Source organism: Mesoplodon bidens, assembly GCF_964165515.1.
Source record: "Mesoplodon bidens genome assembly, contig: HAP1_SCAFFOLD_798, whole genome shotgun sequence".
NCBI classification, from domain to species: domain Eukaryota; kingdom Metazoa; phylum Chordata; class Mammalia; order Artiodactyla; family Ziphiidae; genus Mesoplodon; species Mesoplodon bidens.
In genome coordinates this window covers 112,947-137,124 of record NW_027672186.1, presented here as the reverse complement: position 1 = coordinate 137,124, position 24,178 = coordinate 112,947, and the positions used below count along the sequence as shown (strand labels likewise).

The following is a 24,178-nucleotide window of genomic DNA, read 5'->3' as shown; positions in this document are numbered from 1 at the left end:
GGGAAGATCCCACATGCCGCGGAGCAGCTGGGCCCATGAGCCATGGCCGCTGAGCCTGTGCGTCCAGAGACTGTGCACCACAACGGGAGAGGCCACAACAGTGAGAGGGCCACGTACCGCAACAAAAAAAAAAAAAAAAGGTAACCAGAGATATCCCAAGCAGGAGCTAGAATAATCCTTGGGAGGGATTTTATGAAGAACAATCAGGAATCGCTAAGACTACAGTCCCGATACTGAAAAAGCAATTTTCATCGTGGTGGGTCATTAGCAGCGTATTTCAACATAAGAGAATACATATGTAATGGCAGGTCAAAATCAGATGCAAAGACCACTTTGTCAACATCTCGGCAGCCACTCTTCATCTAAGACTTACTCCTTACTCCTAGCAAAGCTGTATGGCCGACTGCTTACTGACCTCATCAACAATGACACAACTAAAGGGGACACCCCCTTGCCCACGGAAAGCAGCCTCGAGCAGCAAACCACCACTCGTGCTCAGTGTGCAGCAGATGATGTGGGACTCTAAGATGATGATGTTCTGTGTCTTTTGTGGGCATCCTTGAACCTAAGAGAATAAAAGTTCATCAACATTCAGTTGTATATAAATTCTTAACTACACTTATTATGTGGCAGAATAATGTCTAGTAAATGTTAGGTAGGAACCTCAAGCCTAGAAAAGAGAAGAAACATTCAAGATAATCAGAAGCCACCAGAAAGAACACTTTGCAGTGGAGTCTAATCTCAGAACATGAGTTAATAATAAGCACATTAAGAAAAATTTATTCAGGTTTAATTTGGTCGAAGTGGATTACAATTCTTACAGCCTGACGTATGAGGGAAGGTATCAGAATAAGCAAAGATTAAGTAATTCTACTGAGTTGTGAAGCAATTATCTGAGTAAAACCAGGATCAGAACTAAGCCTGAACATACACTTTGCTGTTAGTTTTTAAGTATGTAATATTGTTCTTTTATAAGGGATAGTACCAACAAAAACGCCTGTGAAACTGACAAGCATTCTAGTTCCACAGTGGAATCCAACAACCTTGGTCCAGACTATAATGGAATAAACTGTGATGGAGACTAACAGTATGAATGACACCTCACAATGCATATCATTCAGTGTTCAAATTAATAAACTAGTACTCTCATCATAGATTCAGGTAGCCTATCTCCCCTCCTGAAAAAGCTGTCGTGAATCATCCCTGAACATGTGATAGATTCAACCATGGAGGCCAAGGCATGTATGTGAAGAGAGGGTGGCAACTGTGGCCTTCTGGTGCTCACATGTTAACTGTCACATACCTCTCCTCTCAGCTATCTAATGAGTAAAACTGCCAAGGACAATTAATTTAATGGCCCACAGAACAATGTGATCAGCGGCAAAAACCATAATACAGGTAAACATGGACTTCATCCTTAAATGTGGGAAGATTAATTTTGGGCTCAGCTTAAAGTTTTAATAAAAAGCTTTCCACATAACTTTTGATTTAAATAAACAAACTGCTAGTGGAAATACACATTAAGTTCAATTATATTTATTTAGCCACACAGAGAAGGTCAATAATACATTCAAGAGGAAAACCACAGCTCAAAAATACAAATACCATTACCGGTTGAGTATTACCCTCTCTTTCCCTGACCGCCAATTCATTTCATTAAGGGCTGCATGCTGGTGATGGGGTACACACCTGGCTCATTCTAGCTTTGACCAATATAAATGTTAGTTGATATTTTTATATCCAAAGAAAACTGGGAAAAGTTATACATGTTATAGAAGGATTTTTTGTGATCAGAAACAAGTAAAAGGAGTGTATGCTTTCAGCCAAAAACTGAGAAAAAAGGTGCTTATATTTCTTGGGCCACATCCCAGCCACTGTCACTCTACCTGAATTCAGATGTGTATTTTTTTTTTCCTGTATCTTCAAATAGTTACTTATTTATTTATTTATTTGGCTACGCTGGGTCTTAGTTGTGGCATGTGGGATCTTCCCGGCAGCGTGTGGGATCTTTTAGTTGCAGCATGAGGGATCTTTTAGTTGTAGCATGCGGGCTCTTAGTTGCAGCACATGGGATCTAGTTCCCTGACCAGGAATCACACCCACACCCCCTGCAATGGAAGCAGAGTCCTAACCACTGGACAGCCAGGGAATTCCCCCAAATTTTTAAATGTAATTGAGAAAAGACCACAGGTTGTCTGAACTATTTCATAATTTAAAAAAAGAAAAAGTAATACCAGTAAAGTGCTACACGTGAACTACTTACCTCTTTAATTTTAGAAGAAAGCTCCTGCCTTTCTTGTGAAACTTTGGCCATTTTTTCATCTAATTCTTGCCTCTGGAAAAAATCAGAATGCCATCATTAAAATTAAATTAAGCATTTTAAAATGCTTTCCAATGGACTGCCTCACATTTCAAAAGGGTGAGCCAGTACTTTACCAATGAAAAACTGATTCACCCAGTGTGTTTTCTCTATACCAGTCTTTCTGTATTGCTGTGTGTCAGAGTTTAGCTAAGCTACTCCATGGTACTGATGCCCTGGCATCCATTTTGTTTGGCCAAGCAGCCTGCAGAGACCCCAAACTAACACTAGGCCCCTTCACACACATGCACGCCCTAGATGGCAGCCCGTGGAGTCACCGGCCCACCAGCCAACATAAGCTCTTGTGATCAACAGTCTCCTCTGCCATCCAGTGCCTTCCCCTTATATGCCCTTTAGATAAGAGACCCTCTAAGCTACTTACCAAAACCCTGCTCTTTCAGTTAAAATTGGCCAATCCAGCCCTAGCCTGGGAACCCCAAAGTACTCCACGCATGGACTCTGATAATGACATGTGCGCCAGGGCCTGCCTCTCTCTGTCTGCACTCTCCCTTGACCTGCCTGTCATGCCCCACGAGACATGCCTTATACCTCCCTCAAGACCTGTGAAAATAAACTTCTCTATTTCGCTTTCTCTTGTGGTCTGTTTTTAAACATCAGCTCATTGTCCAGCAACCCGACAACCAGCACCCCATGCTTCAATCAGTAGGTGCTAATTTGATAAATTCTTTTATTTTTTGTGGCCACCCTGTGCAGCATGAGGGATGCTCATGAGGAACTAGGGTTCCCTGAGCAGGGATCGAACCTGAGCTCCCTTCAGTGTAAGTGCAGATTCTTAACCACTGGACCACCAGGGAAGTCCAATAAATTCTTAATAGTGTGTATGATTCAGTTCTGTTCAGAGTACTGCAGGTACGCTTTCTGCTTAAGCAGGCCAACCCTTGGGGCATCACTTACGTGTTATCTACTCTGCCTTCATGCTATTAACAGTGGCGTTCAGTGGCTAAAACAGACTGCACGTGGCCTGCAAAGTCTGAAATATTTACTATCTTGTTCTTTTAAAAAAAGTTTAACCCCTAATGTAAGGCATACCATCTCTGTGTACATTTTTGTACACAAATTATGCTATTCCACAATGAAAGAATGGCATCAAATACTCACCAACTAGTTTATCTATGAGCTTTTAAAAAACACTGATCAAGACATGTTTAGATACCTGTAGTTCCCTTCCACCTCGGCATAAAGCACGCTGGCGAGAAAGTTCAGCTAGTTGATGATCTAGAAATTCCTTTCTTCTGTGAATCTCATGAATATGAGAAGGTAAGTCTTTTTCTTTAAAAAAAAGATAAAAAGCTGTTGATTCTAACAAATACACACATATGCATACAAATGAGAAGAAAAACTAGCTTTCAAAACTAGACTACTTCTAGGGTCTCCAAATTACCTTTAATGCCCATGCCATTTTCTACCATACAAAAAGAAACAGAAATCAATTTATATATACCTTTATTCAGTACTTACTCATTCTGTGGTTAACTTGGCTCTCCAAACTGAATTTTAGGACCTCAGTATTAATACACTTTTCTGGACCTAGACGTACTAAATTTATATCTCCACAGTTTCCTGTTGATAGAAGTCACACTTAGAGGTTAATAAGAATGCTGTCAATTTCTGTACATAATAATTATTTCTAAGCAAATATATTAACAATCAGAGAAAGGAGCTAACATGAACTATTAATCAACCAAATACCTGGAACTGCGCTAGAGGTTCCACACACATTCTTTTAGATTTGCTTCATAAGAATCCTATAAGGCAAGAATTTATTTCCACCTAATAAAAGCTACTGAGGTTGCACAAGCAGTACACTGCAGAGTTGAGATTCTATTACACTAATGCTTCTCAAACTATGTTCTATACATCACTCCATGGTAAAATGTATTTGGGAAATGGCGAGTGAAAATAAAACAAATTTCTTGACCATAGGATATTTCGAAGATGAAGACTTTTCTCTATTAATGCAGGTCTGAATTCCCCAAACAGAATCTTACAGGACCATCAAATGCTTTTCTGCAGAATACTGAGAACCACGGTTTTGAAACACTGTTCCACATCACAATGCCACTCCAGGATCTAAGGGACACAAGATGCTGGAAATTCTGGAATATGGTAATTCCAAAAACTGTCAGCATCATTTAACTGGTTTATTAACCACATTTTAATTTTAGGTTAGCACATTTCAGATATTATTTAATCTAAAAGTCTCCCACTGCTTCACTGAACTACTAAACTATAGCAATCATGCAGTGTTTATTAGCACTTATCCCAATCTGACACATCACATACTTGTTTGCTATCTCCTTCCACTGAATCCAAGTCCCATAAGAACCAGGTTTTGTTTTGGTCACAGCCTAGAACCGCAGCTGGCACGTAAGTACAATAAACATACACTGAATGAATAAATGAACTCATTATACAGCTGTTCACACATATTTTTGTTCCTAGTTCAGCTCATTCTTCTAAAATTTGAAGCCATCTTCTCTGACCAACATTTACTTGAAGGTGTCAAAATTGCTAACTTGTGTTTCTACCAGAAAGGTGGATGAGATTTATAGCCACTATAAGCATCTAAAAATGCTCCAGAAATTAAAACAGACATCCTTTAAATTGCAGGGTGAGCTCAGAAGGATGTAAGAGAAATTCCTAGGGGCCAAAAACAAAGAGAAAGGTGAAAAACAGAGGTGAAAGCCCCTGAGCTGCTGTGGCTTCCCTGGAGGGAACAGGGTGAGGGCTGGTCACTCTCTAGATGCTTAGGTGTTTGTTTTTTCATTTACATACAATCAAATGCAGAGATTTAAAAATCCTTAGTTCTACAGAGTTTGACAAATATCTACATCAGCAAAACTACCATTCCAATCAACATATAGAAATTGTATAATGGGGGCTTGGATTTTAACGTCCACTAGAAAGCAAGAGGGCATGGAAGAGGTGGAGGGATGAAAACGACATGAATCTATCTTGGCCTGGGCTTAGCTGGGAAAAAAAACTCTCTTCTAGGACTTTCCAACTATAGGCCCATGCCACATGTGGACTTAGAGCCTAAACACATAATACAGAGAATGACAAAGGTGACCCAACCAAAATACAGTTGAGATTTTAAAAATGAGAATACAGTGAACAATGTTATACCAATATATTTGAAAACCTAAGGTGAAGTGGAGATTTTTCTTGAATAATATGAATTAGCAAAACTCACTCAAATGTAGAAAACTTGAATAAACCAACAATTAAAGACATTCAGCACACAGAAACTTACCCATCTGTCAAAAAACAGACAAAAAACAAACAAACAAGAAGCCCCCCAAAAAACAACACTAAAAACAAATTAACCTTCAAGTAACAGGTAATTCCCTGTCATATATGAAACATCCCAAATAAATGTCTGTATAAATTCTTTTTTTTTTTTTTTTTTTTTTTGTGGTTCACGGGCCTCTTACTGCTCTGGCCTCTCCCATTGTGGAGCACAGGCTCCAGACGCACAGGCTCAGCCGCCATGGCTTATGGGCCCAGCCTCTCTGTGGCACGTGGGATCCTCCCGGACCAGGGCACGAACACATGTCCTCTGCATCGGCAGGCAGACTCTCAACCACTACGGCACCAGGGAAGCCCTGTATAACTTCATTTTTAAAGTCTGTATAACTTCAATACTAAAACCAAAGATATGACAAAGAAAAATTATAGGCTGCCGTCAGTTAAAAAAATCAATAGCAATCCAGCAATGTGGTAAAAAAATAATAGTACACAACCAAGCAGACCTTATTCTAGGAATCAAAGGTATTTTCAAATTAGTAAAGCATTGTAGGGAATTCCCTGGCAGTCCAGTGGTTAGGACTCGGCACTTTCACTGCCATGGGCCTGGTTTCAAACCCTGGTCGGGGAACTCAGATCCCTTAAGCCTCGGGGTATGGAAAGAAAGAAGAAAAGAAAGAAAAGAAAAGGGGCTTCCCTGGTTGCGCAGTGGTTGAGAGTCTGCCTGCCGATGCAGGGGACAGAGGTTTGTGCCCCAGTCCGGGAAGATCCCATATGCCGTGGAGCGGCTAGGCCCGGGAGCCATGGCCACTGAGCCTGCGCGTCCAGACCCTGTGCTCTGCAACGGGAGAGGCCACAACAGTGAGAGGCCAGCGTACCACACACAAAAAAAAAAAAAAAGGAAAGGAAAAGAAAGAAAAGAAAGAATGAAAGAAAGAAAGAAAAGAAAAGCAGAATTCCCTGGTTAGGACTCTGTGCTTGCACTGCCATATGGTGAGGGGGAGGGGTATATGAAGGAAAAAATACTGCATGCAGTAAAATTCAACACCCATTCATTAAAAAACTCTAATTAGGTGGGGACTTTTTTAACCTGATAAAAGCGTATATACCAAACCCCAGGAACAAACATCACACTTAATGGTGAGATGTCCAAGGTATTTCTGTAAAGGACACCCAGGACCACTGGACATAGTGAAAAGAAGCAAAAATGAAAGTACTGAATAAGAAGAAAAAAGCCGTCTTTACTGACAAGAGATGTCATTTTCTCTCTAACAAAAATATTAAAAATCCAACCTAGACACTACACTTGTGCCACCTTCGTCCCAGCCTTCTCGTGTTGTCAGCCCACACCTGAAAAAGGGCTTATTACCCTCCCTCAGGGAAAGGAAAGTGAAAACCACACGGGAACTGTTCTCGGTTGTATAATTTGATACAACTACTTTGGAGCAGAACCGGGCACTATCTAGAATCAGCACAAATCCTTCAACCCAGCATTCTCATTTCTAGGTATATATACACTAGACCAGTGTTTTTATAAACTCTTTTGACCGTGATCTATAGTATGAGGTACACTTCACATTGAAAGCCAGTACACTCATACCTCACCAATAAAACAGGTTTCACAAAACAATACTTTACCCCTCACTACCTACACTCTAATCTTTTCTGTTCTCTTCTGTTCTATCTTATCTTGTGTAAGTATGCTGGTTCTGATCTCCCTAAACTGATTTCACAATCCACTAACTGGTCACAAGCCACAGTGTGAAAGCACTGCCCTAGCAGCCTGTATGAATACTCAGGAGACGTGAGTAAGAACACAGTACTCCAGTGTACTCCCTTCAGCTGCTGTACAGTACAACACAATACAACTCAGTCACGGCAGTAAACGTTTTCATCCTGCACTGGAGAAACAGGCACAAGTACAGGAATTAAGTTTGAAATAACAAAAAAAAAAAAAGGGAAAGAACTTACATTTCTATCAATGGATAACGAATGAACTGTGCACTCATAGATGAGACACCCTATAGCAGTTAACATGAATGACCGTATCCATATACAGCGATACATAAAGTCGTAGTTCTCACAAACATAATGGTGAGTAGAAAAGTTGCCGTTCACAATGCATTTTCAGTTTTAAAGGCAAATGACCTCTAGATGTAGCTAATACATGTGCAATAAAAGGGGAAATATGTGTGATCCCTGCGAAGACAGACGACACATCCTGGCTGCTCCTGCAGCTGGTGTGGCCACGGGACTGAGTTCTGGCCAAAAGGAAATAAGCAGAGGTGCTACTGGCAGCGTCTCAGAACTTTCCTTAAAGCACAGCTAGTATATCTGTCCCTTTTTCCTTGCACTTGCTAGATGGGACTACTGGTGCTGGAGCAGCTGTTTCTGACCATGAGGTGCACTAAGGAGTGGGGGGGTCCCACGTAGTGCAGCAACAAGGTAGAAAGACCCTAGGTCTCTGAAGACTCGGAAGTAGAGTCATCACGCCAGTATCATCCCTCAGCTGCCCATCTCTGGGCTTCTGAGTAAGCAGGAAATAAACTTCTATCATAGTTAAGCCACTGTAGTTGGAGTGTCTATTATTTGAAGCCTAATTGAATCTTAACTGATTTAGGTCACTGCCAGGTAACATCAAGGAAAATAAAATTTGCTTAGGGAAGACGAGATACATGTGCTTAGAAGAGCAGCCCGACCCAGAGCCATAACCACGCCACTCAGGATGGCTGGTGTGAGAGGAGGTGTTAAGGTTAAGGGCACAGAAATGACTTTACACATTCGCTCAAGCATTCCGAATCCTCGGTGGCAATGCTCTTCAATCTGTCAACTGTACTGAAAAGACTTGTCCCTGTGGTATACTTTACATCTCAACTCCTCAGCTTCTCCGCCTATAAAATGTAGATAGGTTATTTATTGCATGGCTCAGAGGATTACTCTGAGTACTGACACATAGTGAGCACTCGGTAACCATAAGTGATGACTGCTCTAGCTTTTGTGTCACTAAACATCTACTAAGTCCCAACTGAGTGCCAGGCACTGTTCCAGGCACGGGGGTTACTACAATGAACACATTTTTAAAAGCCCTTGCCTTGGTGGACCTCGTTATATTCTAGCTAGACTGAACCATCCACGGTTCTCTGGCTTCTGGTCCTTTTTATGTACAGTAAGTTCCACCAGAGTCCTCTCCCCACTTCACTTCCTCATTGCTCTTCCAAGTTTCATCTTAGATATCATTTCCTCTAAAAGTCTTCCCTAACCCCTACACAACTGAATCAAGGGCTGCTCTAAGGTGTTTCAAACGGCACAGGGCCTGGCACAGAATAAATGCTCCAAAATATTCAGTAAACAAAGCAGTAAGTACACATGGGCCACAGCCTCAAGTAGAAAAAATGACCAGAACTGGCTTGCTCTTTGTCATTCAAAGTTACCACACTAAACACTGAAAACAAAAACAAATGAAAAGCCCACATAAGTATCATACCTAAAGGATTCTTCTTGTCTTTACACTTCTCGTTGAATTCAAGCATAATTTTTTTCGTAAGTTCATCAACAGCTGTATTGGAAGGTGCACACACAAGGACACGGTTTTGTTTGATTTTGGCATTGGAGTTCTCATCTGAATGCCCCCTCTTCTGGTTCGACAATTTGCAACAAATAAACAAACAAACAAAAAAAAACAAACAATACTGATAAGCTCTATTGTGCAGTGTTATAGTTCTTCTCTACTGTCACATATATTTGAAAGTTCCCCTAATAAATAGTTAAAAGTAAATAAAAGCACCTACATCTTACACTGATGTTAAAAAATTACTCTGGCCGGGAATTCCCTGGCCAACGAGTGGTTAGGACGCAGTGCTCTTACTGCCAAGGGCCCAGGTTTGATCCCTGGTCGGGGAACTAAGATCCCACATGCCGCATGGTGTGCCCGAAAAAAAAAAAAAAATTACTCTGGCATAAAATCTAACTTCTCTGAGCCTTACCTTACTATCCACTTATTTTATTCAATGTTCAATCCAAAATGTAACCCAGGAATACATTCAAGATTGTCTCCTGGGATTAGCCGTGACCTATAATAAAGCCCGAAGACCACTATTCTAGCCCATAGAATTAGTTTCACACAAGATAACATTTTCTGTTCCTTTTATTTCTTATAACCTTCTCTACCTCTGCTACCGCTTTATCTGATATAGTTCCACACAGTATCAAAAAGATACACAGAAGTGAAGGGAAAAACACACTTTAGTACTTATTTACACGTTAAAGTAAAACAACATACTCAATTAAGGGCACAGATGCCCTCGTGCACACTCTACCTCTGTCAGTAGGCGGTACAGGAGGCCCACAATGGTTTTTGATTTTCCTGTCCCGGGTGGTCCATGAATCAGACAGATCTTGGCAACTGCTGGGGAGTGTTTCACCATGGCATATGCAGTTTCTATCGCTTTCTTTTGGTCTTCATTGAAATCTTTTAGGTAGGCAATCTATACAAAAGACACTAGTGAGAACGAGCGGTTCTTCCTGGGATGGCACAGGAGAGCGAGAGAGTGGAAGACATCTGTTTGAACTGCTGCTGACCTTTGTCAGACAGAAGCTTTGGTGATGATCAGGCAAAACCCCAAAATGACCCTTAATCTAAGAACCACTTTCACTACTGGAAAGAGCTACTGATGAGTCTACAGGCCTCAGTCCACCTACAACCACAACAACTATATTTTTATTTGTGATTCTTATAAAGATGATCACAATAAACTGTTTTGTACTTTTCTTCTTTTTATTCCGTGGTTCTTCCCATTTTAGTCAATCCTCTCTTTAGACAGTAAAAACATTCCAAGACTTCCTTTCCTAACACAAGTGATACAGTCAAAACAACAGGGATTTGGGGTCAGATCTGAGTCTACACCTCAGTTTCACTCAAACGCTAGGTCTCTAAACTCCTAACCTCTCTGGGCTTCAGGCTTTGACAATCATTAAATCTGGGATTCCTTAGAGGGTGGGAACTGACTGAGAAAATGCATATGAAAGTCCTAACACAAGACAGGGGTTCAAATAACATTCCTTTCCTTCCGCCTGTCTCTGTGTTAATTTCCTGGAACTTACACCCAACTCTTACAACAATGAGAAATATGTGTTCACACAAAAATCACAACTTCGTCGTCACACTGACAACAGTACCAGTCAATGCTCCACTGATCATTCAAATGCAAAAGTCATTCCATTAAACCTCCTCTTACTCCTGTATTTAATTACCTAACAAACAGTTAAGTAGGATGTTCACCTCACATTTTAATGCTGCTCTGCAAGCATGTTTTCAATTCCTTTTTGGACTCTACCTTTTTTCCTGAGGTAAGCTGACTAACTTAACGCAAAGAACTACTTTGCAATATTAAAGAAAACTAAGCACTAAAAACGTCACTGGGCACACATGGTGACTATGTCTTTGTTGTAGACAACAGGGAATGTGTGACAGATAAAAATAACATGCTTTAACATCTTGACATGAAATGTTCTGACTTTCCCTGTTATCAAATGACTGTCACTCACAATTCTCTCAGATGCTGTAGTTAGTAAATCTTTTGTACAGAAGTCCATGGGGTTTGGATTCAGAACGGCTCTGGCCAGTTGGTTCCGACCACTCAGCAAAGACATGGCTTTCAACTTCCTCTGTGTAGTCACCAGAGAGCTGATTACAAGACATTTCACGAATTCATTTAAATTGACTGGTAAATTATGTTGAGTCTGGATGGAAAGGGAACACTCAGATTTCCCATTACGCACTATTATCAAGAAGGAGAAAAAGCAATTTCAGTTACCAGTGAATAACAGTGTCCAGTTAAAAAGGTTATTCAGAACAAGGTGTTTTGTAACTTTTTTTTTTGTGGTATGCAGCCCTCTCTCAATGTTGTGGCCTCTCCCGTTGCAGAGCACAGGCTCCGGACACGCAGGCTCAGCGGCCATGGCTCACGGGCCTAGCCGCTCTGTGGCACGTGGGGTCTTCTCAGACCGGGGCACGAACCCACGTCCCCTGCATCGGCAGGCGGACTCTCAACTGCTGCGCCACCAGGGAAGCCCTGTAACATGTTTTTTATACATCATTTAAATAATTTTCTCAGTAAGTATCTACTGACTGCCTCCTAAGAACCAGGCAACATTCCTGTCCTCTGGAGGCTTATTTTTTAGAAGAAGGGGGCAGATAAGCAAATAAACATGTCAGGTGATGGTAAGTGCTAGGAAGAAAGCCGAGAAGGGGGATGAGGAAGTGATGAGGGTTGTGAGGGAGTGTTGTTGTAGACAGGAGAGTCAGGGGAGGTTTTCCTGATATGATATTTGAGCAGAGCCATGGCATTAAGTGAGTGAGCCATGCCCGTAACCGGGGAAAGTGGGTTACAGGCAGAGAATCAGCAACTGCAAAGACAATGGGGCAGCAAGGTGCCTGGATTATTTTCACAACAGGGAGAAGTCCAGAATGGCTAGAAGGAAAAGCAGGGAGAAGCGAGCTAGAAGACCAAGATGGTAAATGCAGCTACACTTCAGAGGGCTCTGCAGTTAACCACTCTGAACATGACTCTGAGTCAGGTCAAGAGCACGGGACAGCTCCGCGCAGGTAAGTGACACACGCTAAGTCACACATTAAAAGAATCACTTATCGCGAATGAAGAATAAACTGCAATGGAAAAAGCACAAGAAGACAACTTAAGAGGCTAAAATCTAGGTAAAAGTGAATGGTCACGTGGGCCAGGAGGCAGCAGGAGAGGTGGCACTTGGATGTAGGATATATGGCCAAGGAAGATCCGACAGGACTTCCTGATGCATTAGATGGAGCGTGCGAGGGAAAGCAGGACTCGAGGATGACTCTGAGGTTTTGGGCTGAGCAACTGGAAGAATGGGATGGAGGTCCCACATGCTGAGTGGGGAAAAACCAGAGCAACAGCAGATGTCAGGCAGTAAATCAAGTGCTTCCTTTTGGAGTAGGTTTGAAATGTCTAATAATCTCCAAATGGAGATGTCAGGTAGTTGGATGCATGAGGAGTTCCGGGAAGGAGACAGAAACCATTGCTAAATCTTAGAAACAGAACTTTGGCAAATGTAACCACTTGTAAGAGTTGAAAGCACAGATGAAGCTAGATATCCCTGGTGCTCAACGCATCTTGCACAAAGAACTGAGCTCTGACCACACAATAGTGGACATGGCACACCAGTTAGGATGCGGCACGATGTTAAACTCTAAGAGCTTTGTTGCTATTTTTAAGGTATGATACAAAAAGGGGAAGGAATAATGATCACATATTCTCTTCCCGTAACAGAGACTAAGAGAGCAGCAATGTCAAAAAGGCAGCTTGGCATATATCAAGCATGTGGACTTCGTAGTCAAACAAAATTAGGTTTCAATTCTGGACCGAGTGTTTAATAGTAAGGATGCCTTTGGATATGTTACTTAACATCCCTGAACTCTGATTTCCCAATGAGCAGGGAACAAACCATTCTGCTTTGCAGGGCTCTGGGAAAAGATGATAAATGTGTACAGGAAGGACAGGGCACACTGGCTGGCACACAGTCAGTAGTCCTTAAATTCAAGCTAACATTATTTTTGTTATGCTACCTTAGGGAGAGAAGTCCCTACACCACAATGGATGGGAGTGATGAAACAGTAAACCCCTCCAGTTGCCTTACAATTAGTTCTGTGTTTGGTCTGCTCATCAATAATTAGCCCCCAAACCAAGGCTGGAATGTGATTTAACAAACAGATGGTTTGCAAACTGTCTGTTTTATAACAAACACACTGACAGATGAAGGAATTTACTAGAAGGAGAAGACATTACAAAAGAAAGCTTTAAAATCCTAAGTCTAAAGCAATACGTGCTGGGCCTTTTCCAGCTGAGTCTAGAAAAACTAAAAGAGGACTCTGAATGGTAAGTAATCAACCTAGCAAATACAGTCTGGTAAACATAGAGCAAACATACATCTGGTAAATGGACAGCAAATAGAGGGCTGGTAAATGTATAGCAAATACATGGCTAGTAAAGCCTAATTTAGAGGGAGATGAAAAGATGAGCTGCTGACAGATTTCTCTTCCATGTCTCATTAGGTACTTACTGACTGAAGTGCGGCGGAACGTATGAACATAGCCACAGTAATGTTCACGGGGAACTTGCAGGCGATGTCTCTCTATATCCTTCTTCTCTCCATTTACTCTTTCAGGAACCAAAAACACCAAATCATTTTCCTTTGGATGAAGCTGTTTAGCTAGTTCACATTCCTCAAGATAAACTATAACACAAGAAGAAGCCAGCATTTATTCTAACAGAATTATTTTACATGAGATTAAAGGATATTAAACGCTTGTACTAAGTTCAAGCAAGTATACAGCACTAGCGGACTTTGTACATACTTCAAAATGATAGTCTAAGCTAGTCAGCATTGACAAATATTGATCACATAGCATTATAAAAGTCTTCTTAAAACCTGCTACAAAGCCAAAATAGATGAAGTCATAATATTCAAAAGTAGCTAATACATTTCTTTTCCTTGAAGTTTACCTTAGTTTTTAATCAAGGAATTTTCACTTTTGTGCCCTGCTTTCAAAATCCCGAGAGAAAATCTGGAAACAGATCCATGTACACGTAAGAATTTTGAGCCTACTAGTGGCATTTCAAACAAGGGGGAAAGGACAGTAGTAAAATAAATGGGGCTGGGAAAACAGAGCAAGCTCTAAAATTAAAAAAAGTTCAGTACCAACTGCCAAATCCAGCAGCAACATACTGAACCAAAGCACGAAGTACTAGGATTAAGTAGACTGAACTACTAAGTCAAAAAAGAATTTTAAAAATGCATCATGTAAGAAATGTCTATTTGAAGGCATCAGAGAGCAAATACAACAATGAAGAATCACTCTGTTGAGATCCAGAAGAAGGTGGAGATCCGTAAGGGTCAGCCCAGTATTTTCCCTAGAAACATCTGAACTCTTCAGGGAGTGGCAGCCAGGAATTTGAGCAGTACCTGGGATAGCCTTGTACAAAAAAAAGAGACAAAAACTGGAGTCCAGGGCCTGCATAGATAAAGTAGGCATCCTGGTAGCCCTCAAGCTTCAGGTAGGGACCATGAAGGACTACACCCAACAATGAAGGCAGCTTCAATTCACCCGAGTACTTCAGGAAAGCTCAATCCTTTAAGCCGGATTAAGATGATCCCACATTGCTAGTACTCCCAGAATCCTGGCAGAAGCAAAGAAAAATCCTCTCTGGAAGAGGACATCCTATCATCCTAGGCCCCTGATTATTTTTTAAATAGCTTTCCAAAGACAATGACCAACATATTAGAAATAAGCAAAGCACCAGGAGAGAATACATGAACTACTAGAATCAACAAACAAACAAAAAAGGGCTGCACAAGGCACTACACAGAGTACAGTCCTTGAATTGGTTCTAGGACTCCCGCAGGCACCAAAATCCTCAGATGCTCATGTCCCTTATGTAAAACGGCATAGTATTTGCATATAACCCACGCACATCCTCCAGTACACTTTAAATCATCTCTAGATTACTTATAATACCTAATCCAATGCAAACGCTATGGACATAGTTGTAAATCCAACATAAGTGGTATGTAAATAGGTGCTGGTGCATAGCAAACATGTTTTTCTGGAATTTTTTTTCCCTGAATATTTTCAATCCACGCTTGAATCCGATGACGCAAATCCCGCAAATACAGAGGACCAACTGTATGTATAACACAGTTTAAAATATAGAGTTAAAATACGTAACAATAATAATATACAAAGTGGAACAGATAAACAGGGTTAAAGTTTTTTAAGATTTTGCCTTATCTATGGAGACACTTAAAGTATCAATGAAATCTGTAAACTTTGAATCATGTACGCTCTAAGTTTTCACCTAAACTACTAAATGGCAAAAGAGGTACAAGTTGACGTATAATTTCCAAACTAAAAGAAAAGAAAAAATGAATGGTTCAAAGGTCTCACATATATGTAAAGAGTACACTCTAGTTCTATCAGTTTTTTCTTTATATATGTTATTAGGTATTCAAAATGGTCCTATCTTCTGTTCACTGAACTTGCTATCATTGTGAAATACTCGCTTTTAATCTCAAATAATGCTCTTCTGCCGTAAAGTCTATTTAGTCTGGTATTAACAGAGCAAAACAAGTTTCTTTTAGTTGGGTTTGCATGAGTAGCTTTCTCCAATCTTCCTCTTCTAACCTTTCTGTATCCTTATGTTTACATGTATTACTTGTAAACAGCATATAACATGCCAATACTGATCTTGAAATAACTTTTTCTACCCAAAGATACTACGGCTACTTAGAAAATTGAAAGCTCACATACAGGATAAAACATATAGATGGTATCGGTTATATCAGGTAGCAAGAAAGCTCTCAAAGACTAGCCTGTCTAAAGGGCTCAGGAGCCAACTTGAAGAAACCAATTACAAAGACTTGAAACAAGTGTATTTAAGTCCATGTGTTCATAACGAGAAAACATTTTTTTAAAGTTCACTGGTCAACCCAGCACTTGCAGAGAATTAAGTCATTAGTTTGAAAACTGGTCAGGAGTCAAGTATCAATACTTATTCTACCCTTCTTTATAAAGTATACTACTGAGTAATCAAATAAAATGGAGCACTTTTTCTTTACAGAACTACAATAGCAAATAAATGAAGAAATGATCAAATAAAAATATCACCATTTTGTATCCTTTAGTAAAATAATTAATCTAGGCATTAAGGATCAACGGTTATAAGTATTACAAAAAGAGAAATTAGAGATCAAGCACCTCCTGATAAAGGAACACACCAACCTCAGCTATGAACTAGTTTTGCCAAAAATATTAGGTCAAATGAAACTGATCAAGCCTCTAGATCCAACTATCAATTTACAAAAAGTACAAAGGACTGAAAAACATACTAAACACCACCAGGGGGATGCTATCAGCAAGACACAGACACAGACCCTGTAATTCTACAGGGTCAACAACACAATTTCTTCAAAAAATAAATTACAAAGCGGGAGGGATCCATGAAGGAGACAATTGTAATTGAAGAAGACATATTAACAATGTCAGTGAGTGGACCTAACTTGGATCTTAATTCAAGCAGGCTGAAATAAATTGTTCTTTATGAGGAAACGGAAAACTTGAACACTGTCTAGCTATCTAATATTAAGAAATCATGGTTCATACTTTAGCAACAAAATAATGAATTATCAGCAAAAATACTATGAATTTTTAGGTCCATCTCTATTAGAGATAGTCACTTAAATAATTATGACACCAAAAGAAAAAAAATCTAACCAATGATGATCTGCAAAACCTCTCCCTAGAAAACTGTAAAACATTACTGAAAGTAAACCTAAATAACTGACAGTATGTATCGTATTCAAATCAGTATTAGAAAGATGTCAATTCTTAACAAATGTCCACATCTTTTTTTTCTCTAAAACTTACATGGTAATGCAAAGGGACAAGAATAGCCAACGTACTCTTAAGGCCAAACAAGGTAAGCAGACTTGCTCATTAATGTTTATAATAAAGCTTAATTAAGTAAAATTAAGCAATGTGATATGGGCAGAAAGGTAGGCAAATGATCCAACAAAGAAGAAAGGAGTCCAGAAAAAGGCGAGTGCATTAAATGGACATTAGATTTGTAACAAATATGACACTGCAGACCATGGAGAAAGGATAATCTTTTCAATAAACACTACTGGGGTAATTACATCTCCATTAGGGAAAAAAAAAATGAAACATGGCCCCTACATCTTACTCGTGTACAAAATCCATTCCAGGTCGGCAAAACAGCGAAGCCTCTAGAAAAGGGATTGGCAAACTTTCTGTAAAGAGCCAGATTTTTCTTTGCAGGCTACACATGGTGTCTGTTGCATATTCATCATCATCTTTTCTTCAAAAGCTTAAAAAAATGTAAGAACCTTACTCTTGGGCAGTATAAAAACAGGATACAGGGTAGATCTGCAAGCTGTGGTTTGCTGACACCTGTTCTAGATGTTAAGATAATATATTTATGACCTGCAGCAGGGAAAGGTCTCTTAAACCTTTGGCACAGACCATTAACCATAAAAAATACACAGATGCATTTGTTATGTTAAAAAATAAAGTCTAAACAAGAATAAAATAAGAATTTTAAAGACATCACTAAGAGAGACATAATGCAAGCCAAAGTGGGAGGATGGTTTATATCCAGATTGCATAAAGAACTTGCTACAAATCAGTAAGGAAAAGACAACTAACAGAAAATGAACAAGAGTCTTTAATAGGTGCTTCCCTAGAGAGGTTACTTGAGCATCTACTAAATATATGAGAAGGTGCTCAATCTCACTGATAGCCAGGATATTACAAAATAAAACCACAAATGGCCATCAATACACACACACTACAATGGCTAAAATGAACAGTACAATCAACACAAATGTGTTGGCAGAGACATGGAGCAACGTGACTTCCATACGCTGGTGGGGTGTGTCATTCTGCATGACTAGCTTGGCATTATCTACTCATGTTAAGCTCATGCATAATACCCTGAGACTCTGAGACCCACTTCAGGAGACAGACTCCACAAAAATGCCCTCGCATAACACGAAGAGACACATGAATGACCATAGTAGCATTATTCATAAAATGCTGTGTGTAGAAGAAGGCCTGAGGCTGCTCTCATTACAAAGGCCTGCTTACAAGGTTGGCCCCCTTGGAATCTGGGAACTTGGTTTTCCAGACAGCTCTCATCATTTGCTGATGACAATGGCTCACTGTACCTTACCTGTTTGCCAATTTTTTTCTCTACAGCTTATGTCAAACACCCACTTTACTTGTGAAAGTCATGAATGTGGGCTAGGCAGAGGGTGTTTTAGGCACTGGGTCTCTAAGCTTCCCTGGTAGATAATGTGTCACATGGGTTGTCGCAGCCCACTACTGGGAAAATTAAGTGTGTCCTGTGTGACTTCGCTGGGAAATGACTCTTGGAAACTTGCTCCTGGTTTCCTTTTTCCCTTTGCTGATTTTGCTTTGTATCCTTTTGCCATAGTAAGTCACAGCCATGAGCATGAATATAATTCCTGTGAGTCCTCCTAGCGAATCACTGAACTTGGGCATGGACTTGGAGAGCCCTGACACACAGGCCTAAACTGCTGAAAAAATGTCCATTAACGGGAGTTCTCTGGCGATCCAGTGGTTAGGACTCGGCGCTTTCACTGCTGTGGCCCGGGTTCAATCCCTGGTCGGGGAACTAAGATCCCACAAGCTGCATGGCACTGACAAAAAAAACTTCTTTAAAATAATAATCATAAAAATGTCCATCAACAGTAAAATTGTGACACAGTCACATATTGAAATACCACCACAGCAATGAAAAAAATACCAAAGATGCACACAAAATTGATGAATTACGAAGACATGTTACGTGAAAGAAGTCAGACACAAGAGTAAATGCTATGTGATTCTATCATACCATCAAGATAAATGGATGATAAACCAGTGATTTAAATATTAGAAAGAAATATAAAACTACTACAAGAAAATATGGAAGTATTTATCTGATTTCTAAAACCAACTGAACAGTAAAGAAATAAATACGGTATTTTTGAACATGTGAAGATAAAAATTGTCTGCCTCAAAAAGTGCATGTGAAACTGAACAGCAAATAATGAAATTGAAAAAAAATTAACAATGCATACAAGTAAGAAAATAACCTCCCTAAGAGATAAAAAAAGGACAAAAGGCATGAACAGACAATTATCCGCCCCCCCCCCCCAAGAATATAAAAGACCAATAAAGATTTGAGGACAAAAACTACAACTTCAAATGAGATACATGTTCCATATAAAACTGAGGGATAAGTTTAAACTAGCAAATGAGAAGAGATACATTCTTACATTCTTATGTCAGAAGTGAAAATGGTATTCTTTTTGGTAGACAGAGGCAATATGAACCGAAAGTCTTAAAATGCACACACTGTTTGATCTAGCAAAGGGATTTATTCAGTGTAACAGTAAAAAATCATAAGTAATGTACATGTCTAACTAGAAATTACTGGTTAAAGAGAACTATGGAATACACTTACAATGGAATAACTACAAACACTGAACATGCTCTTATTATTTATCTCTGAAAAGACATTTATAATAGACTAAATGAAAATAAGTCAAATGTAAGCTTCACGAAGGTGGAATTTTATGTTTTCATCACAGCTACATACCTAGCATCTAGAATCATACACTATCAGGTAGTATAAAGTCAGTAAATATTTGCTGAATAAATACATGAAAAAAGTCACTTAGGTAAAATAACCCTACCCACCCACCCTTCACTCAGATGAATAGGAAGTCTAGCAGTAAGATATACAATACTATGTTCATAAGATGATCTCTGAATGATGGGAACTGTGAGTGATGTTTATTTTACTATTGGCTAATATTATCTGAATAATCTACAGTGAACATATAATACCTTCCCCCCCAAATATATGTACACGCTTTTTTTCTTAAGTGAATCTATGGAGTGGGATGGACTGCAAGGGGGAAGGAGACAGACGGAGAATTTATACTTTTTATTTTAAAGGGTTCTAAATGCTTGGTTTCTTTATAACTAAGACATAACTGTGACACCTGCTCCAGACAACTCATGAAGTGAGAGCAGAGACGGCAGAGAGATTTACTCAGAATCTGTACGCACGATCATGTCAACACCCCCTCCGCCCCCGCCAATCAAACTCCCTCACTCACCTTCTCTCTCCCTTGCCCAGCATCTAGGGACACTTTGGCCTGTGGTATTCTGCTAGCACAATGGTTAAAACCATGAATTTTATAACTGTCCCAGTAATTATCCTCATTAAGTAAAGACTTTAAACATACTCTTTGTAAGAGCTTACAAATTCACCTCAGGAAACCTATATCCCAGAAAATGCAAGCACTTATTATGTTCCCTCAAATAGCAATCTCCAATTATTATATGATAGAGCCCAAGTTACATAAGAAAGAACTCACCCACAAACTCCCAGTATTTTTTATAATCAGCAGGAAATTTTCGTAAATGCAACTGATGGAATTTCTCTTTGTTTGGAGAGCTGTTCCATTCCTGTGCCACCTACGCAAAGCAAAAAAAGCAACTTAAGAAAGCAAAAACATCTGAAAAGCCAATGTTAAACGGCAAAATTTTCCAAAGTAAGCAACCATAAAATCCAGAACCTAGAACTCCTGTGTGACACAAACATTAAAAATTAATTTGGGACTTCTGGTTTCCAGCTTGGCATGTAAGGAACTTAGAAGTCGCCACTCCATCCTAACAAGTAAAAAGAGACAAAAAGGTGGATACAGAAAATCACAACTTGCCAGCGCAGAAAACTCTTAAGTAGAAACCTCCATGCCAGGAGGAAATCCTGAACTGGATGCGACAAACTGTTGGAGGCTCAGCATGACCTCTCTTAAAAACTCTAGGGGGACCCAGTCATAAAAGGGACTCCACACTTTGGTGAGTCTTACCTCTAGGAGCTCGAACAGGCCCTCACAGTGAACACTGGAGAAAATTCCCTGTGTGCTTCCAGCGGGGGTGGGGGGTTGGTGGGGACTGGGGTAAAGGAACCATTGTGTAATACACCAGAGCATTCCTGACCTTCTTAACAAGGCCTGATCTATGAGATGCTATTTTACCGGAGTCAAAGTTGCTGGGATTTTATCAGAGCTTAAACTACTTGAGGGAAGAAAACCAGCTCCAGCCCATTCTAACCATCCTGTCGCACCCAAGGAGGTGGGGGGAAACTAAGAAGCATGTGGTGTAAAGTTCTTAGTCCAGAGGCAAAGGCTCACTAAAAGAGTGACACCTTATCATAGGACTATGGAATGGTCTTCCTTCCCCCATACCTCATTTCTATATCACTAAAGGCCTATTTACTGCTGTTCCTTTTATTTAGTAGATTACGTCTGCCTTGCAACAAAAAATTACAAGGCATACTCAAAGGCAAAAAACACAGTTTGCACAGAATAAAGAAGCACTAAAACCTGTCAGATATGGCAGGAATACTGGAATTATCAGACCAGGATTTTTTTTTTTTAAACTATAGTTAATATACTAAGAGTTTAATGAAAAAAGGAGGCCATGAAATAATAGATGGGTAATGTAATGAATGAGATGTAAAGTAGAAAGAATCAAAAGGTAATGCCAGAGATCAAAAACACTGTAACAGAAATGAAGGATGCCTCTGATGGCCTCATTACTACACTGGACATTGCTGAGGAAACAATCTCTGAGCTTGAGGCTACAGCAATAGAAGCTACCAAAGCTGAAAAGCAAGGAGAAAAAAATGGGTAAAAAAAAACACACCCCAGAATATCCAAGACTGTGAGATAATGACAAAAGATGCAGCATACACATAATGGAGATACGAGAAGAAGAGAGAGCGAAAAAGAAGCAGTATTTGAGGTATAATGACCCAGAGTTTTCCAAAATTAACATCAGACACCAAACCACAGATCCAGGAAGCTCCAAGACCAAGCAGAATAAATGCCAGAAACTACACCTAGGCATATCATATTCAACCTTCAGGAATATGAAATATCAAAGATAAAGGAAAAAAAAATCATGAAAGAAGCCTGTGGGAATAAACACCTTATTTATAGAGGAGGAAGGATAAGAATTACATCTAACTTCTCCTCAGAAACCATGCAAGCAAGGAGAGAGTAGTGAAATATTTAGACTGTTGAAAGAAAAAATCCTACCAATCTAGAATTCGGAATGCTGAAAAATTATCCTTTAAAAGTGAAGGAGAAGGGCTTCTCTGGTGGCACAGTGGTTAAGAATCTGCCTGCCAACACAGGGGACACAGGTTCGATCCCTGGTCCAGGAAGATCTCACATGCCACAGAGCAACTAAGCCCGTGAGCCACAACTACTGAGCCCGCATGCCACAACCACTGAAGCCCACATGCCTAGAGCCCGTGCTCCATAACAAGAGAAGCCACTGCAATGAGAAGCCCGCACACCGCAAAGAGTAGCCCCTGCTCGCTGCAACTAGAGGAAGCCTGTGCACAGCAATGAAGACCCAATGCAGCCAAAAATAAATAAACTAAATTTATTTAAAAAAGAAAAAAATAACTCAACAGTAAGAAAACAGACAACCTGATGAAAAAGATGTGCAAAAGGCCTGGACAGACACCTCACAAAAGTAGATATACAGACCGTAAATTAGTATATGAAAAAATGCTCCATATCTTATGTCATCAAAGGAATGCAAATTAAAACAACAAGATACTATTACACACGTATTAGAATGGCCAAAATCTGGAGCACTGACAGGACCAAATGCTGACGGGGATGTGGAACAGTAGGAACTCTCATTTATTGCTCGTGGGAATGTAATGGCACCATCACCTTTTTTTTTTTTTTTCTTTTTTTTTGCTGAGCCACGTGGCTTGTGGGATTTAGTTCCCTGACCGGGGATCGAACCTGTGTCCCCTGCAAGTGGAAGTGCAGAGTCCTAACCACTGGACCACCAGGAAATTCCCAAGATGGTACCACCACTTTGGAAGACTGTTCGGTGGTTTCCTATGAAACTAAACATATTCTTACTGTAGGATCCAGCAATAGTGCCCTCACTATTTATCCAAATGAACTGAAAACTTATATTTACGTTAAAAACCTGCACATGGATATTTATAGCAGCTTTATTCATAACTGCCTAAACTTGGAAGCAACCAAGATGCCCTTCAGTGGGTGAACGGATAAACCAACTATGGTACAACCAGACAATGGAATATTATTTAGTGCTAAAAAGAAATGAGCTATGAAGCCATGAAAAGACACAGAAGGACCTGAAATGCACATTACTAAGTGAAAGAAGACAATCTGGAAAGGCTACATACTGTGTGATTCCAACTATTTGACATGCTGGAGAAAGCAAACTATGGAGACAGTAAAAGGATGAGTGATTGCCAGGGTTGAGACTGTGGAGGGGTGAACAGGCAGAGCAGAGAGGATTTTTAGGGCAGTGAAAGTACGCTGATATTAAAGGACTGATACATGTCATTATACGTTTGTCCAAACCCTTAGAATATACAAATCAAGCGTGAACCCTAATGAAAACTATGGACTCTGGGTGGTAATGACGTGTCAATGTAGGTTCATCAGTTGTACAAATGTACTACATTGGTAGGGGATGTTGATAATGGGGGATGCTATGCAGAGGTTCTCTAGCTCGCTGCAACTAGAGAAAGCCTGTGTGCATCAACCAAGACCCAACCCAGCCAAAAATGAATCACATAAATTTCTATATATATTTAAAAAAGATAAGTACTGAGTACTATCTCCAAAATTTACGCCCAATGAATTCACTTCTCTTTATTTCCATAGCTACCACCTAGATCAAGCTACCATCATCTTTCTCCTGGGCTATTATAATAGCCCCCGACAGGTCTACTGCATCTATGCTTACCTTTCTACAGTTATTCTCTAATGAGCAACTAAGAATGTTTTCTTTAAAACAAAAAAGTAAACTATTACATATTGCTACTCCCCCAGCCTAAACACCAACCAACTAAAAAT

At 39.9% G+C, this 24,178-nt stretch overlaps 1 protein-coding gene across 1 annotated transcript in view; it reads right to left on the bottom strand.

The window, feature by feature from the left end:
- LOC308610506 (putative helicase senataxin) overlaps positions 1-24,178 on the bottom strand; it is a 56,841-nt gene that overhangs the window by 11,236 nt on the left and 21,427 nt on the right. The window contains exons 9-17 of the mRNA XM_081259611.1: positions 20,630-20,729; positions 13,721-13,894; positions 11,171-11,403; positions 9,943-10,110; positions 9,111-9,261; positions 3,839-3,940; positions 3,534-3,649; positions 2,264-2,335; positions 416-565 (exon numbers count right to left, since the gene is read on the bottom strand). Coding sequence (XP_081115737.1) covers positions 416-565; positions 2,264-2,335; positions 3,534-3,649; positions 3,839-3,940; positions 9,111-9,261; positions 9,943-10,110; positions 11,171-11,403; positions 13,721-13,894; positions 20,630-20,729 — 1,266 coding nt within the window. The remainder of the gene's footprint in view (positions 1-415; positions 566-2,263; positions 2,336-3,533; positions 3,650-3,838; positions 3,941-9,110; positions 9,262-9,942; positions 10,111-11,170; positions 11,404-13,720; positions 13,895-20,629; positions 20,730-24,178) is intronic.